This window comes from Dreissena polymorpha, chromosome 9 (genome assembly GCF_020536995.1).
Source record: "Dreissena polymorpha isolate Duluth1 chromosome 9, UMN_Dpol_1.0, whole genome shotgun sequence".
NCBI lineage: Eukaryota > Metazoa > Mollusca > Bivalvia > Myida > Dreissenidae > Dreissena > Dreissena polymorpha.
In genome coordinates this window covers 86,218,360-86,233,829 of record NC_068363.1, presented here as the reverse complement: position 1 = coordinate 86,233,829, position 15,470 = coordinate 86,218,360, and the positions used below count along the sequence as shown (strand labels likewise).

The following is a 15,470-nucleotide window of genomic DNA, read 5'->3' as shown; positions in this document are numbered from 1 at the left end:
AAAGTGACAATATTTGCATTCTCACTTGTTACATAGAAAATACTTGTATGTTCACTTATAAAATTGACCATATTTGCATATTTACTTATTTAAGTGAGAGTATTAGCAGGTTCAAGTAGTTAAGTGACATTTTTAGCATTTTCAATTATTAAAGTGTCATTATTTGCATGTTTACTTAGCAAATCGACAACATTGGCATGCTCACTTATTTAACAGACAATATATGCATGTTCACTTATTTAACAGACAATAAGTGTATGTTCACTTATTAAACTGACAATATTTGCATATTTACGTATAAACAGACAATATTTGCATATTTACTTATAAACAGACAATATTTTAATATTTACTTATAAACAGACAATATTTGCATGTTAACTTATAGACATACAATATTTGCATGTTCACTTATAAACAGACAATATTTGCATGTTCACTTATTAAAGTGACAATATATGCATGTTCACTTATTAGAGTGACAACATTTGCATGTTTACATATTAAACTTTTAATACTTGCATGTTCACTTAGTTAAGTGACAATATTTGCACTTTTTAAATTGACAATATTTGCATTTTCACTTATTAAATTTACAATATCTCCATGTTCAATTATAAAAAAGAGACAATATTTGCATTTTCACGTATTAAAGTCACAATATTTGAATGTTCCCCTCAATAAAGTGACAATATTTGCATGCTCCCTTATTAGACTAACAATATTTGCCCTATGCACCTCAAACTTCTCTGGTGTTTTAATGTAATCTATGAACTCCTGGACTTCAATCTTGGCCTCGTGCAGCCCTGCAACGTCCTTGAAACTAAACTTGCCCTCAAGAACATCCTCCGCCTTGCTAAACTGGTCACCATCAAAAAGGTCCATGAACTAAAACGAGAAACAGTTAAGAAATATCACTGACAGTCCATACACAAACAGTAGATCATTTCATTTATTAGCCACCCTCTGACAAAAGGAGGCTTGACGTCTGTGAGTAGTGTGTCTTCACAGGTTAACCTCTACAGTCCTCACAACACTTTCAACTTTAATTAATTTTTTCGTTTAAAGAATGTCTCCTTTTAGCGCAAATGCAGGAAAGTGTCGTCCTGAGTAGCATGTGTGGAGTGAACAGTCTAATCTGGGATGACACTATAGCACATGTGTGGAGTGAACAGTCTAATCTGGGATGACACTATAGCACATGTGTGGAGTGAACAGTCTAATCTGGGATGACACGATAGCACATGTGTGGAGTGAACAGTCTAATCTGGGATGACACTATAGCACATGTGTGGAGTGAACAGTCTAATCTGGGATGACACTATAGCACATGTGTGGAGTGAACAGTCTAATCTGGGATGACACTTTAGCACATGTGTGGAGTGAACAGTCTAATCTGGGATGACACTATAGCACATGTGTGGAGTGAACAGTCTAATCTGGGATGACACTATAGCACATGTGTGGAGTGAACAGTCTAATCTGGGATGACACTATAGCACATGTGTGGAGTGAACAGTCTAATCTGGGATGACACTTTAGCACATGTGTGGAGGGAACAGTCTAATCTGGGATGACACTATAGCACATGTGTGGAGTGAACAGTCTAATCTGGGATGACACTATAGCACATGTGTGGAGTGAACAGTCTAATCTGGAATGACACTATAGCACATGTGTGGAGTGAACAGTCTAATCTGGGATGACACTATAGCACATGTGTGGAGTGAACAGTCTAATCTGGGATGACACTTTAGCACATGTGTGGAGTGAACAGTCTAATCTGGGATGACACTATAGCACATGTGTGGAGTGAACAGTCTAATCTGGGATGACACAATAGCACATGTGTGGAGTGAACAGTCTAATCTGGGATGACACTTTAGCACATGTGTGGAGTGAACAGTCTAATCTGGGATGACACTTTAGCACATGTGTGGAGTAAACAGTCTAATATGGGATGACACTATAGCACATGTGTGGAGTGAACAGTCTAATCTGGGATGACACTATAGCACATGTGTGGAGTGAACAGTCTAATCTGGGATGACACTATCGCACATGTGTGGAGTGAACAGTCTAATCTGGGATGACACTATAGCACATGTGTGGAGTGAACAGTCTAATCTGGGATGACACTATAGCACATGTGTGGAGTGAACAGTCTAATCTGGGATGACACTATAGCACATGTGTGGAGTGAACAGTCTAATCTGGGATGACACTATAGCACATGTGTGGAGTGAACAGTCTAATCTGGGATGACACTATAGCACATGTGTGGAGTGAACAGTCTAATCTGGGATGACACTATAGCACATGTGTGGAGTGAACAGTCTAATCTGGGATGACACTATAGCACATGTGTGGAGTGAACAGTCTAATCTGGGATGACACTATAGCACATGTGTGGAGTGAACAGTCTAATCTGGGATGACACTATAGCACATGCATTAGCCTACTTTTCAAAGAGCATTATACATGTATTTAATTACTTACACTTATATGTTGCATAAAGCAGTTTTACAGTTTATCATTGCCCAAACGTTGAACTATTTAATTTTGCCCAAAATGAAATTATCATGCCTGACAAAGGTACATTCTAAACATAACACCAAGTTGCATATTAACATGCTGTAAAAGATAGAGCCAAAATGTATACCATTTACCATTCAGATGATATAGAATTTGATCCTTATACAAACTCAAAAATGTAACATGGCAATAAGACTGTTTCATCTTTCATTAAATTATAAGACTAATAATGAACTTAGGTCATAACAAATTGATTAAATGTTTGACAGATTTGCCTCACCTAAAAATCTTAAAACAAAATTAAAATAATTCTATTTTTTATTTTGCGCCCGAAGCAACAAATTTGCTGCGCACCTCTTTATTAAATGATTTAGTTTAATTTAGCCTACGTATTTTTAGACATAGACTGTTATAACGCTGTGCGTTATAAGTTTGGTTTATGGCAACAAAATGGCAGCTTTCGTTTGTCTTGTCATGTCGGCCAAAGACACAAATGGAAATTTTAATTTTCCATTGACATTAAGTCATTGCCTCACAGATGATTTTAGTAATTTTATACTTCAACAACAACTACATCAGGATGTGAAATGTCACCGATATGTGTACGATTTGTAAAATCTGCAATAAACTTGTTGGTATTGATAAAGTTAAAATATAAACAAGAGCACCGCAATACGGGTGCCAACGCTAGGCTGCGTGTGCATTTTTTTCATATTTTAATAAATAAATCTTGTCAGAAATTTTTAAAGCTAAAAATTAACAAGCAAATGAGTGTCGCCGTTGAACTGGACGAAAAAATGTTGAGTATCATATAAATTGTACAAGCCACGTATCTACTTGTTCAAACTGTCGATGGCTAAGTCTAAGGTGTACAGTATGCCTCATAAACATGAATATAACAGAAGTAAGAAAGCGAAGAAACTGTCTTGACATAAACAACTTTACTGGAATTCAATTGACTTTTTTGTTTAAAAACATAACTTTTACTACCCATTTCTTATTTTTCTTCCAGTAGGAAGTTATGATTTATTTACATTACAAAACTTAAACTTCTCATTTCTAATTTTAACAGTGCTAAACTAACAAAAGCAGTGCATTGAGTATTGTATAATACCATAACCTATGATATTTAGAACAAATACACATTCAAGATATTTCATATCAGTGTTTTTTTGCCCAAAATTACAGCCCCTTACATGCTGTGTCAAAATTGCAAAATGTAAAAAAAGAGCTGTTTCCCAATAGCAAAAAGTAACTCTGTTTTTTTCAAAAAAGTCTCGCCAAAATTTTCAAATAAATAAGTCAAACTTTTTTAATAAACTCAATTGCTTTATTTATTTTATCACACAGCAGTTTAATTCCTTAATTCTTTATAATATAAATTTAAGAAAGCAGTTAAACATGCACTTATTAACAATTGATATACTGTTATCTATAATCATAATACATGATGTAATAATGATTCCATTTTCCCACTTTCATGGTTTATCGCACATCATCCCCAATCAAAAAGGCGCAGGCTGTAAAGTATGATGTGAAGACAAATCACTGCTTATGCTTGATATTTATTGTATTATTTATTCTTTCATGTTATTTAACCATCATTGACAGAAAACTGAGCTTCTTATATAACTTTGATAATGAAAACTACAGTGTACCATGTTAAATTTAAATATTCACTACCTGGTGAGAGTTAGTAGAACAGCTATTGAAGAATCACTACCTGGTGTGAGTAAGTAGAACAGCTATTGAAGAATCACTGCCTGGTGAGAGTAAGTAGAACAGCTATTGAAGATTTTTTTATTTATTTTTACAAACATTGTATATGGGCTTAAACTCAATTATTACTTCTAAATGATCTTGTACTGGTATTTTGCAGATATCATGAATTTATTTTGCAAAATATATCAATTTACATAGGCAATACATGTAAAAAAAAATCGATTTTCCCGTTGCCTGTTATTTAAAAAAAAATAAAATAAAAAAAATTATTTTTATTTTACTCGCTCCATTTTTGGGAGGCAAAAATCCATAGAACAAATCAATTTGTTGTGGCCTTATCAAGACATTGTAATAAACAAGACAAATATTCAACTTCTTTGTAAGATATGTTCAAGTATAAACTCAAAAACAAGAGGGTCTGAAAGGCCAAAAGTCGCTCACCTGAAATACTAAGGAACTGCCCTGTTCTGTGCAGCCCAAGATAGCATTAGTTCAAATTTTCAAAGTTTTATGAAGAGTGAATTATAAATGTAACTTTGAGAGTGCTAACAATGTTTTACTATAGCCATATAGATATAGGGACAAATTCCCTGCTCCCTGGCAGCAATGTTTTTCAACAGACCAGAACCATTTTCGAACTCATCCAAGATATCATAGGAACAAATGTTCTGACCATGGTTCATGAAAATTGGACAACAAATGTGACTTTTAGAGTGTTAAAAAGTGTTTATTATAGCCATATAAGGAAAAATACACCGCCCACTGACAGCCATGTCTTTTAACCAACCAGAACCATTTTCAAACTCATCCAACATTTTATAGGACAAATCTTCTGACCAAGTTTTTATGTGGACAATAAATGTGGTCTCTAGAGAGTTAACTAGTTTTTATTAAAGCCATATGAAGAAAAATACACTGCCCCCAGCCCTTGCGGCCATGTTTTGCAACCAACTAGACCCATTTTCGAACTCGTCCACAATATCTTTGGACAACATTTCTGACCAATTTCACGATGATCGGACAATAAATGTGGCCTCTAGAGCAGGGATCATATTTTTTTCGGTTTTGTCGGTCCTTGACCGATTGGGGTCATGAAAGACCGATTGAAAATCCCAAACAGTTCGCTATAAAAATTCCCATGTCATGAAATCAATTACACAGTGTTCATGCTAACACACCCTAATGACATTCTTATCTCGATTAGGTGTGATAAACCATTCGCTGCAGTCTCTAAACCGGTCAGGACCGGTTTATTGCACGTCAGACCAAGAATAAAAAACTTGTGAACAGCGGATTAAAGACGCATCCGAAAAGACGCGTCTGAATGCACGCGCTGTAACTAAACAAAACTTGCCGATACATTTTCCACCAGCGTAATAATCTGTTAATATAATTATGAATGAAAGTCGCGGATCTGATAGACAAAACAGCCGAAAGGTATTTTTTTGGGCGGAACTTCACATAAAATAGTACACAAGAAAAATAATATACATTGAATAAATCTTTAGTAAAACCGTGTTAGAATCGAAATAATTTGTGTACTTTATACTTTGTTGTTGAATAACTCACGACCGGAAAATTAGATGCATGGTTTCAAATGCTTCGCTCTTGTGATTAAATCCCTACGCATCTATTAAAACTATCGGTATAGACTTACACAGATTAATAATATTGACAACGATGAAAAAAGTCTGATAAAACAGCACACGAAACAACAATGAAATACCAAATGATAAAACCAGTTGAGAAAACTCGTTTCGTTAAAAAAAATGCCTAAGGGAATTTTACTTGTACATGTATTATATCACCTTGAATGGCAAAAACAAAAGTATTTATTTTAACGTAATTTGTCATGATTTCGGATATACATTTTCGGTTACTTTTCCCCGTTTATATCCGGACCGATTAATGTTGCGGGAAAATATGATCCCTGCTCTAGAGTGTTAAGGCAAATGTTGATCCCGCACAATAAACGACACACAAAAGGTGATCACAAAAGCTCACCATGTGAGCTAATAAATAATCTCAGCAATGTGTGGATTACTTGGGAGAACAAATGTTCACATCAATAATTTATAAAGAGTGTGGATTACTTGGGAGAACAAATGTTCACATCAATAATTTATAAAGATACACTTTTAAAGGTTTTCAAATTACTGACTTATGAAATTTATAAGTAGTTGGTCCACAAACATGTTAAGTCATATGTGTAACAAGAGATGTGTTTCTCAGAAACACAATGCCCCGTACTGCGCCGATTTGATTTATGTATAAAAAAAATTATTACATCCCTTTAAAAAATATTACTTCCCTAGTGAAAATGATCTGTACCTGCCAAATGATAAATAGAAATTATCTATTCGTCCTTGACATAAAAACAAGGAGTGCGAGTCTCATTTTAAGAGTTTTCGGACTCTCAGACTCCAGTTAGGGTTGAACTCTGAAGGGTCTCGCCAACACTAATCACCTAGACAAACATTACCACCGTACCTCAGATATTTTTTCAGGTCTCTTGATTTTGGGTTTGCGGGTCTTCTGTGATGCTTCCTTGGACGTGTTGTTCATCTCCTTCATCCCCTCTCTCTGTACAGGCAATAACAGAAACAATATAAAAATTCAACATCTCAGCATCTGAGAAATATTTATGTCCCATATATATATTTTATGGGCTATTTTCTTTCTTGAGCAGGAGAAAAGCCAATTTTCCTGTGTGGAATTCTTTAAAATTATGCAATTATTCACCAAATTTAAAAATTACCTTTGAAAATTGCTTCCCTTTTTCTAGTTTAACATGAAACAAGAGGGCCTGAAAGGCCCAAAGTTGCTCACCTGAGATACAAATTAACAGACCTGCTCAGTGCAGCCCCAAGATATCATTATAACAAATGTTTTGACCAAGTTTCATGAAGATTGAACTATAAATGTAACTTTAAGAGTGCTAACAAGGTTTATTTCTATACCCATATTACGATCAATTCAACCACCCCTTGCAGCCATGTTTTTTCAACAGACCGCAACTATTTTCACACTGATCCAAGATATAATTTAAAAAATTGTTCTTATAAAGTGTTATGAAGATTGAACAATAAATGTGACAATAAGAATGTAAGCAAGTTTGTACTATAGCCATATTAGGATAAATGCTCCGCCCCCTGGCGGCCATGTTTTTCAAGCAACTGGAACCATTTTCGAACTTGCACAAGATATCATTAGAACAAATGTTCTGACCAAGATTCATGAAGATTGGACAATAAATGTGACTTTTAGAGTGTTAACAAGTTTTAACTATCTCCATATATGGAAAAATGCCCCGCCCCCTGTCGGCAATTCTTTTTTAACCAAACATCATTTTCGAACTCTTTTAAGATATAATAAGGACAAATTGACTGATGAATATAGGACAATAAATGTGGCCTCTAGAGAGTTAACAAGGTTTTACTATAGCCATATATATAAACATGTGAGGAAAAATGCCCCGCCCCCTAGTGGCTATGTTTTTCAACAGACCAGAACCATTTTCGAACTTATCCAAGATGTCACTAGGAAGTACGTTCTGACCAATTAACATAAAGATCTGACCATACATTTTGCCTCTAAAATGTTAACAAGGTTTTACTATAGCCATATAAGGTAAAACTCCCTGCCCAATGGCAGCCATATTTTTCAAACAACCGGAACCATTTTGGAACTCATCAAAGATAGCATTGGGACATATCTTCTTACCAAGTTTAATGAAAATCGGATATAAATAAGGCCTCTAGAGTGCTAACAAGGTTTTACTATAGCCATATATGGAAAAATGCCCCACCCTCTGTTGCCAATGTTTTTCAAACAACTGGAACTATTTTCAAACAGGTCCAAAATATCATTGGGACAAATCTTCTGACCAAGTTTTATGATGGTTGGACAATAAATGTTGCCTCTAGAGTGTTAACAAGGTTTCACTAAACCATATAAGGTACAAGAGTGCCAAACTGTCACAAAATACGCCCGTTCGAAGGTTTTGGACACCATTCTCAATGCTTGAAATGCACTAAGTGACCCGGCATGACCCATATTTGAACTTGACCTATTTATCATTTAGACGTAACATCTGACTAAATTCGGTGAAGATCAGATGAAAACTACTTTAATTAGAGAGCGGACACCATGCGTTATCCTTAAAATGCACTAAGTGACATCGTGACCTCGTTTTTGACCCGTCATGACCCATATTTGAACTTGACCTACATATTATCTAGACACAACTTCTGACCAAATAAGGTGAAGATCAGATGAAAACTACTTCAATTAGAGAGCGAACACCATGCTTAATGCTTAAAAAGCACTAAGTGACCTCATGACCTCGTTTTTGACCCTGCATGACCCATATTTGAACTTTAGCTACATATCATCTAGACACAACTTCTGACCAAATTAGGTGAAGATCGGATGAAAACTACTTCAATTAGAGAGCGGACACCATGCTAAATGCTTGAAAAGCACTAAGTAACCTCGTGACCTAGTTTTTGACCCAGCATGACCCATATTCGAACGTGTCCAATATATTGTCTAGACACAACTTCTGACCAAGTTTGGTGAAGATCGAATGAAAACTATTTGAATTAGAGAGCGGACACTGCTGTGGACGCCGCCCACCCGCCAAGGGTGAAACTTAAATACGTCCCGTTTTTAAAAACGGGCGTATAAAAATGCCCCGCCAAATGGTGGCCATGTTTTTTAATCAACTGGAATCATTTTTTAACCAGTCCAAGATATCATTGGGATGAATCTTCTGACCAAGTTTCATCAAGATAGAACAATAAATTCTGCCTCTATTGTGTTAACTAGAGCTTTGTAACGGACCTGATGAATGCCGAATTGACACAGAATATTTTGCATATTGTCTTCAAAAATACAGTTTTTAAAAAATGTTAAAAACGCACTAAGTGACCCTGTTACCTAGTTTTTGACCTGCCATGACCCAATTTCAAACTTGGCCTAGACATCATCTAGATACAGCTTCTGACCAAGTTTGGTGAAGCTCTGATGAAAACTACTTGAATTAGAGAGCGGACACCATGCTCAATGATTAGAACCTAGTTTTTGACTCGGCATGACCCATATTCGAACTTGACCTAGACATCATCTAGAAACAACATCTGACCAAGTTTGGTAATGATCGGATGATAACAACTTGAATTAGAGAGCGGACACTTAATACGGATCAACCGACAGACCAACTGACAGACCGTTAGACAGGCTCACTCCTATATAACCCCCGAAACTTCAATTGTGGGGGTATAACAACGTTTTACTGTAGCTATATATAGCCATTTTAGGAAAAATGCCCTGCACCCTGCCGGCAATGTTTTTCAAGTACACATGACCATTTTCCAACTAGTCCAATATATCCTTAAGACGAATCTTCTGACCAAATTTTCTGAAGATCAGACAATAAATGTAGCAACTAGTGTATTAACAATGCAAGTAGCAACAAGAGTGTTAACAATGCAAGTAGCAACTAGAGTGTTAACAATGCAAGTAGCAACTTGAGTGTTAACAATGCAAGTAGCAACTTGAGTTTTAACAATGCAAGTAGCAACTAGAGTGTTAAAAATGCAAGTAGCAACTCGAGTGTTAACAATGCAAGTAGCAACTAGAATGTTAACAATGCAAGTAGCAACTAGAGTGTCAACAATGCAAGTAGCAACTAGAGTGTCAACAATGCAAGTAGCAACTAGAGTGTCAACAATGCAAGTAGCAACTAGAGTGTCAACAATGCAAGTAGCAACTAGAGTAATAACAATGCAAGTAGCAACTAGAGTGTTAACAATGCAAGTAGCAACTAGAGTGTTAACAATGCAAGTAGCAACTAGAGTGTTAACAATGCAAGTAGCAACTAGAGTGTTAACAATGCAAGTAGCAACTAGAGTGTTAACAATGCAAGTAGCAACTAGAGTGTTAACAATGCAAGTAGCAACTAGAGTGTTAACAATGCAAGTAGCAACTAGAGTGCTAACAATGCAAGTAGCAACTAGAGTGCTAACAATGCACGTAGCAACTAGAGTGCTAACAATGCAAGTAGCATCTAGAGTGTTAACAATGCAAGTAGCAACTAGAGTTTTACAATGCAAGTAGCAACTAGAGTGTTAACAATGCAAGTAGCAACTAGTGTGTTAGCAATGCATGTAGCAACTAGTGTGTTAACAATGCAAGTAGCAACTAGAGTGTTAACAATGCAAGTAGCAACTAGAGTGTTAACAATGCAAGTAGCAACTAGAGTGTAAACAATGCAAGTAGCAACTAGAGTGTTAACAATGCAAGTAGCAACTAGAGTGTAAACAATGCAAGTAGCAACTAGAGTGTTAACAATGCAAGTAGCAACTAGAGTGTTCACAATGCAATAGCAACTAGAGTATTATCAATGCAAGTAGCAACTATAGTATTCACCATGCAAGTAGCAACTAGAGTGTTAACAATGCAAGTAGCAACTAGAGTGTTAACAATGCAAGTTTTGATTGCTGCACAGAGAACAAAAGGCGATCACAAAAGCTCACCATGAGCACATTTAGCTCAGGTGAACTAAAAATGACTCCTACATGGAAGTCTAAGCCCTTTTTTGGAATCAGGAAAAAACAAAAAGACTCAGCTAACTGGAATTTATGAATTGTAAACAACAACAATCATAAGAACGATTTCATTTTAAAGCACAAAAACAAGTGTAAGAAATTAACCCTGCTTTGGCAAAATGGGACTTGAGGCATCTATGTAAAGTGATGGGACTTGAGGCATGTATGTGAAGTGATGGGACTTGAGGCATCTATGTAAAGTGATGGGACTTGAGGCATGTATGTGAAGTGATGGGACTTGAGGCATGTATGTAAAGTGATGGGACTTGAGGCATGTATGTAAAGTGATGGGACTTGAGGCATGTATGTAGTGATGGGACTTGAGGCATGTATGTGAAGTGATGGGACTTGAGGCATGTATGTGAAGTGATGGGACTTGAGGCATGTATGTAAAGTGATGGGACTTGAGGAATGTATGTAAAGTGATGGGACTTGAGGCATGTATGTAAAGTGATGGGACTTGAGGCATGTATGTAGTGATGGGACTTGAGGCATGTATGTGAAGTGATGGGACTTGAGGCATGTATGTAAAGTGATGGGACTTGAGGCATGTATGTAAAGTGATGGGACTTGAGGCATGTATGTAAAGTGATGGGACTTGAGGCATGTATGTAGTGATGGGACTTGAGGCATGTATGTGAAGTGATGGGACTTGAGGCATGTATGTAAAGTGATGGGACTTGAGGCATGTATGTAAAGTGATGGGACTTGAGGCATGTATGTAAAGTGATGGGACTTGAGGCATGTATGTAAAGTGATGGGACTTGAGGCATGTATGTAAAGTGATGGGACTTGAGGCATGTATGTAAAGTGTTGCCATATTAGCCTGGGCATTTTTCCCAAGATTATCAGGGTTGACACTTTCATGGAATTTTACGTTTAAAGGAAGTCTCTTCTAAATAAAAAGCCAGTCTCGGCAGTTTAGTAAAAGATTAGGCTGTGTGGACTGCAGGCAGTTTAGTAAAAGATTAGGCTGTGCGGACTGCAGGCAGTTTAGTAAAAGATTAGGCTGTGCGGACTGCATAGGCTAGGCAGTTTAGTAAAAGATTAGGCTGTGCGGACTGCACAGGCAGTTTAGTAAAAGATTAGGCTGTGCGGACTGCATAGGCTAATCTTGCTTGGAAGACTCTTTAGACGCATGTGCTAAGCCCCATTTTCATAGAGTGTGACACACAATTATTAAGTTTTGAATACTTTTCTTGTTTGCATCATATGATAAAAGCTATCACAAAACCCTAACTAAGGATGCCTGCTAATGACCTTTTCTTTTGTGACATCGTTTTTTTTTATATAAATTTTGTTTCTTTCTTGTTACACAGCAGCATGTTCAATTGCTTATATGATTGCCAAGTACACTTTAATATAATAATACTTGCGGAGTAAAATAACTTTTTACATTTTTTTTTTAATTATTTGCAATTAATTTTTAGTGATGAGCAAAACAATAAACAAGGCCTCATAAATAAATAGGAATAGATTAAGACTTTAATACTTAAAACTTTTCGTACATAAAGAGGTATTAAAGGGACCTTTTCACTTTCTGGTAAATTGAAAAATTTGAAATAAATTATTACAGATTTCAAAATGTTTCTTGTTGTTATGATATTTGTAAGGAAAAAATAATACTGAACATTTCTCATCTAAAGTATCCATTATATGCATCTTGAGATAATTTTACAACCTGCAAATTATTAAGCGTTACAAACGCTTAACAATGCAAAAATTTGAAGAGTTCTGATGTCATCATTATATTTTGTGACATTACAAAGATAACTTACATTAAGTATAGAATAAACCACTTACTTTGTGAGCATAGATAGTCAAGTGGTTTCAGCGTTATTCTTTAACTCTAAGGCTCGGTGGTTCAAGCCCTGTTAAGGATGACTTTTTTCTTTGTTTAATCTAATTCTCGTTTTCTACTGAAGCTGTTCAGTTCCAATCTTTACATTTATCTATTTAAAGTATATAATGCCAAACTTCAAAACATGCCAAAATCTGTGAAAAGGTCCCTTTAAAGCACTTTAAGCATTAAGATGGCATACAATGAAAACTTATTTGTGTACAATAGCAGGTACAGTTAGGAGTTCTTGAAGGTAGACACATTTTTTTCTTCGTAATGATTGTGCTAAGAAATCGCAGAACACTCTTTTCAATTCTTAAATAAATGTTTTTAAGCATAAGGTATACACATGAATGAGAGTATACTGGTTCTATTAATTGACCTGTTTGATTGAAAAACAGAGACTAGCCCTGCCAAAAAAATGGCAGGCCCTTGACTATCCAAACATTGGCAGGCCCTTGACTGTCCAAACATTGGCAGGCCCTTGACTGTCCAAACATAAATGTTCAGGAGTATCAGTCCATAATTCGGGCAAGAAAACAACAGCGATTGTACAAAGTGGTACCTGTTTGTTGAGAAAGTCCTTGAATTCTTGTTCATTCTTGAACATCGTCGCACGCGGGAGTAGATTCATTAAGGATCGTTTTGACCAGAAGTATAATCCCAATAGGCCAAGGCTGATGGCGAACACAGCAAGCTTTTGAAAAAAGATTAACCACCTGCAACATAAACTCATATGTTGACGTTATCCGAACATACATGTAAGAATATGATTTGTTTAAAAACTGACATAACGTGGGGCATCTAAATTGCACAATACATGTGCATAGTATAATACATCTCTCTCCCAGTGGTACTCTTATTAAATGTTGGGGCTATAGGGGACAAAGCAAATAACTTAAAAGTCCCACTTTTGTACAGCAGAAAGTCAAGGCAAGTGGTAAAAGTGGCCCACTTTTGTACAGCAGAAAGTCAAGGCAAGTGGTGTACAGCAGAAAGTCAAGGCAAGTGGTGTACAGCAGAAAGTCAAGGCAAGTGGTGTACAGCAGAAAGTCAAGGCAAGTGGTGTACAGCAGAAAGTCAAGGCAAGTGGTGTACAGCAGAAAGTCAAGGCAAGTTGTGTACAGCAGAAAGTCAAGGCAAGTGGCTGCTCTAGACAGGTGGCTTCTTTTTAAGATGATAGTTAAGGTGAAAATATCGTTCCCATTCACAACAAACAAACAAACCCCTAAGGATAAGTTAACCTTCTTTGGGCACTTCATTAACATTCAAACAATCCCAAGCTTAGCACAACTTAAATCAAGCAATATGGTCTCCTACCGGTGAAACTCCACCATTTTCAGATTTATGTTTTTGGGGTCAGATTTTTTGTTGCTGTTGCCATAGCAACCAGAATTTTTGACGTATGAACAAAATAAAATGACTTGCATAATCTCCATATTGCCTTCTATACATGTTTCAGGTTTCATGAAAAAATATTAAGAACTTTTAAAGTTATCGCAGGATCCAGAAAAGTGTGACAGACTGACTGACTGACTGACATACTGACGGACACACAGAGCGCAAACCATAAGTCCCCTCTGGTTTCACCGGTAGGGGACAATAAGTTTAATGTTTTACAACATAGATGTCTGAATCCATATACAAACATTATCACTTTTTTAAAAACTCTTAACAGTTTCATTCTCTTGACTGGATCAGGCTGATTCAGCTAATATGAGGTACTTGTGTTTCAAGCTCATTGTTATTCAGGTGCACATTGCCACTGTATTTTGTAATGAAATGGCATAAAAATTGCAAGTTTCCATTCTTTATAATATTGCAAATAAAATTGCACTGCAACCATATAATCCCCCTAGGGCAATATACGGCAATTAATGACAGGTATTTTTTCCCTTCTTTGTCAAGCAGCCTTGGCCCACACAAAAATGAGTGGGGAACTGTTCAAAACTTAATAAATATCAGCTGCAAACTATTCAACATTGTTAAAAATGAGTTGCAAACTGTTAAAAAATATGAAAAAATGAGTTGCGAATTTCTTTATATTGTGAAAATTTATGTTGCAAACTTCTTTGTGAAAAATGGCCATTCTCTCAGAAGGAAATAACGCCCTCAATGCAGAAAGTCGCACATTTCAGAAAGCCTACCGTGCGTCCTCATACTGGTAGGGTATCTGTTCCCCCCGCGGCACATTGTATTCAGCTTCAAAGTCTCGAAGCTTGCCAAGGAAATCCCCAACCTTCGTCATCCTCACTGCCACCTTGTCAGGCTCTCCTGGCAGGACAATTTGCTGTAAAACACGAAAGATCTTTAAACCTCAAGGGATGACCATAAAAGCATTGTTACTTTTTTAGTCTTTCAGGGGTGTGATTAAAGAACTGCCTGAGAGGGAGGGTATTCCCTATTAAGATCAAGCAATGTTTGTAACTATTTGTAAAATTAGTTTGACATTAATAGGGAGGAAATCAGCTGAAAAGAGAATAATTCACATCCTTCTCTCTCTATCTCAGATACAAAAAATGCATGCTGAAGTCTCTAATAATGTCAAAGGAAACTTAAAGTTCAATATTTTACATTGTATCGGTCCATGTTAAAATAGATATCTTAAAGAGAACAATCATACTTTGAAAAATCATATTCCATATATATTTATTATATTCTTACATTTGCTTTTCATAACAAAAAGAAAATCTGAGAAAATAAAATGAATAAAAGACTATTGCCAAGCAATATAATTATGTCCCCTACCGGCTCCACCATTG

General features: G+C 36.2%; 1 protein-coding gene across 2 annotated transcripts in view; it reads right to left on the bottom strand.

The window, feature by feature from the left end:
* The window catches only part of LOC127843628 (paraplegin-like), a 298,425-nt gene that overhangs the window by 273,232 nt on the left and 9,723 nt on the right, over positions 1-15,470 (bottom strand). The window contains exons 6-9 of one of the 2 annotated variants that reach the window (XM_052373324.1): positions 14,856-14,998; positions 13,274-13,427; positions 6,748-6,840; positions 739-888 (exon numbers count right to left, since the gene is read on the bottom strand). The exons of the other annotated variant lie outside the window; for it this stretch is intronic. Coding sequence (XP_052229284.1) covers positions 739-888; positions 6,748-6,840; positions 13,274-13,427; positions 14,856-14,998 — 540 coding nt within the window. The remainder of the gene's footprint in view (positions 1-738; positions 889-6,747; positions 6,841-13,273; positions 13,428-14,855; positions 14,999-15,470) is intronic. 2 annotated transcript variants of the gene reach the window in all.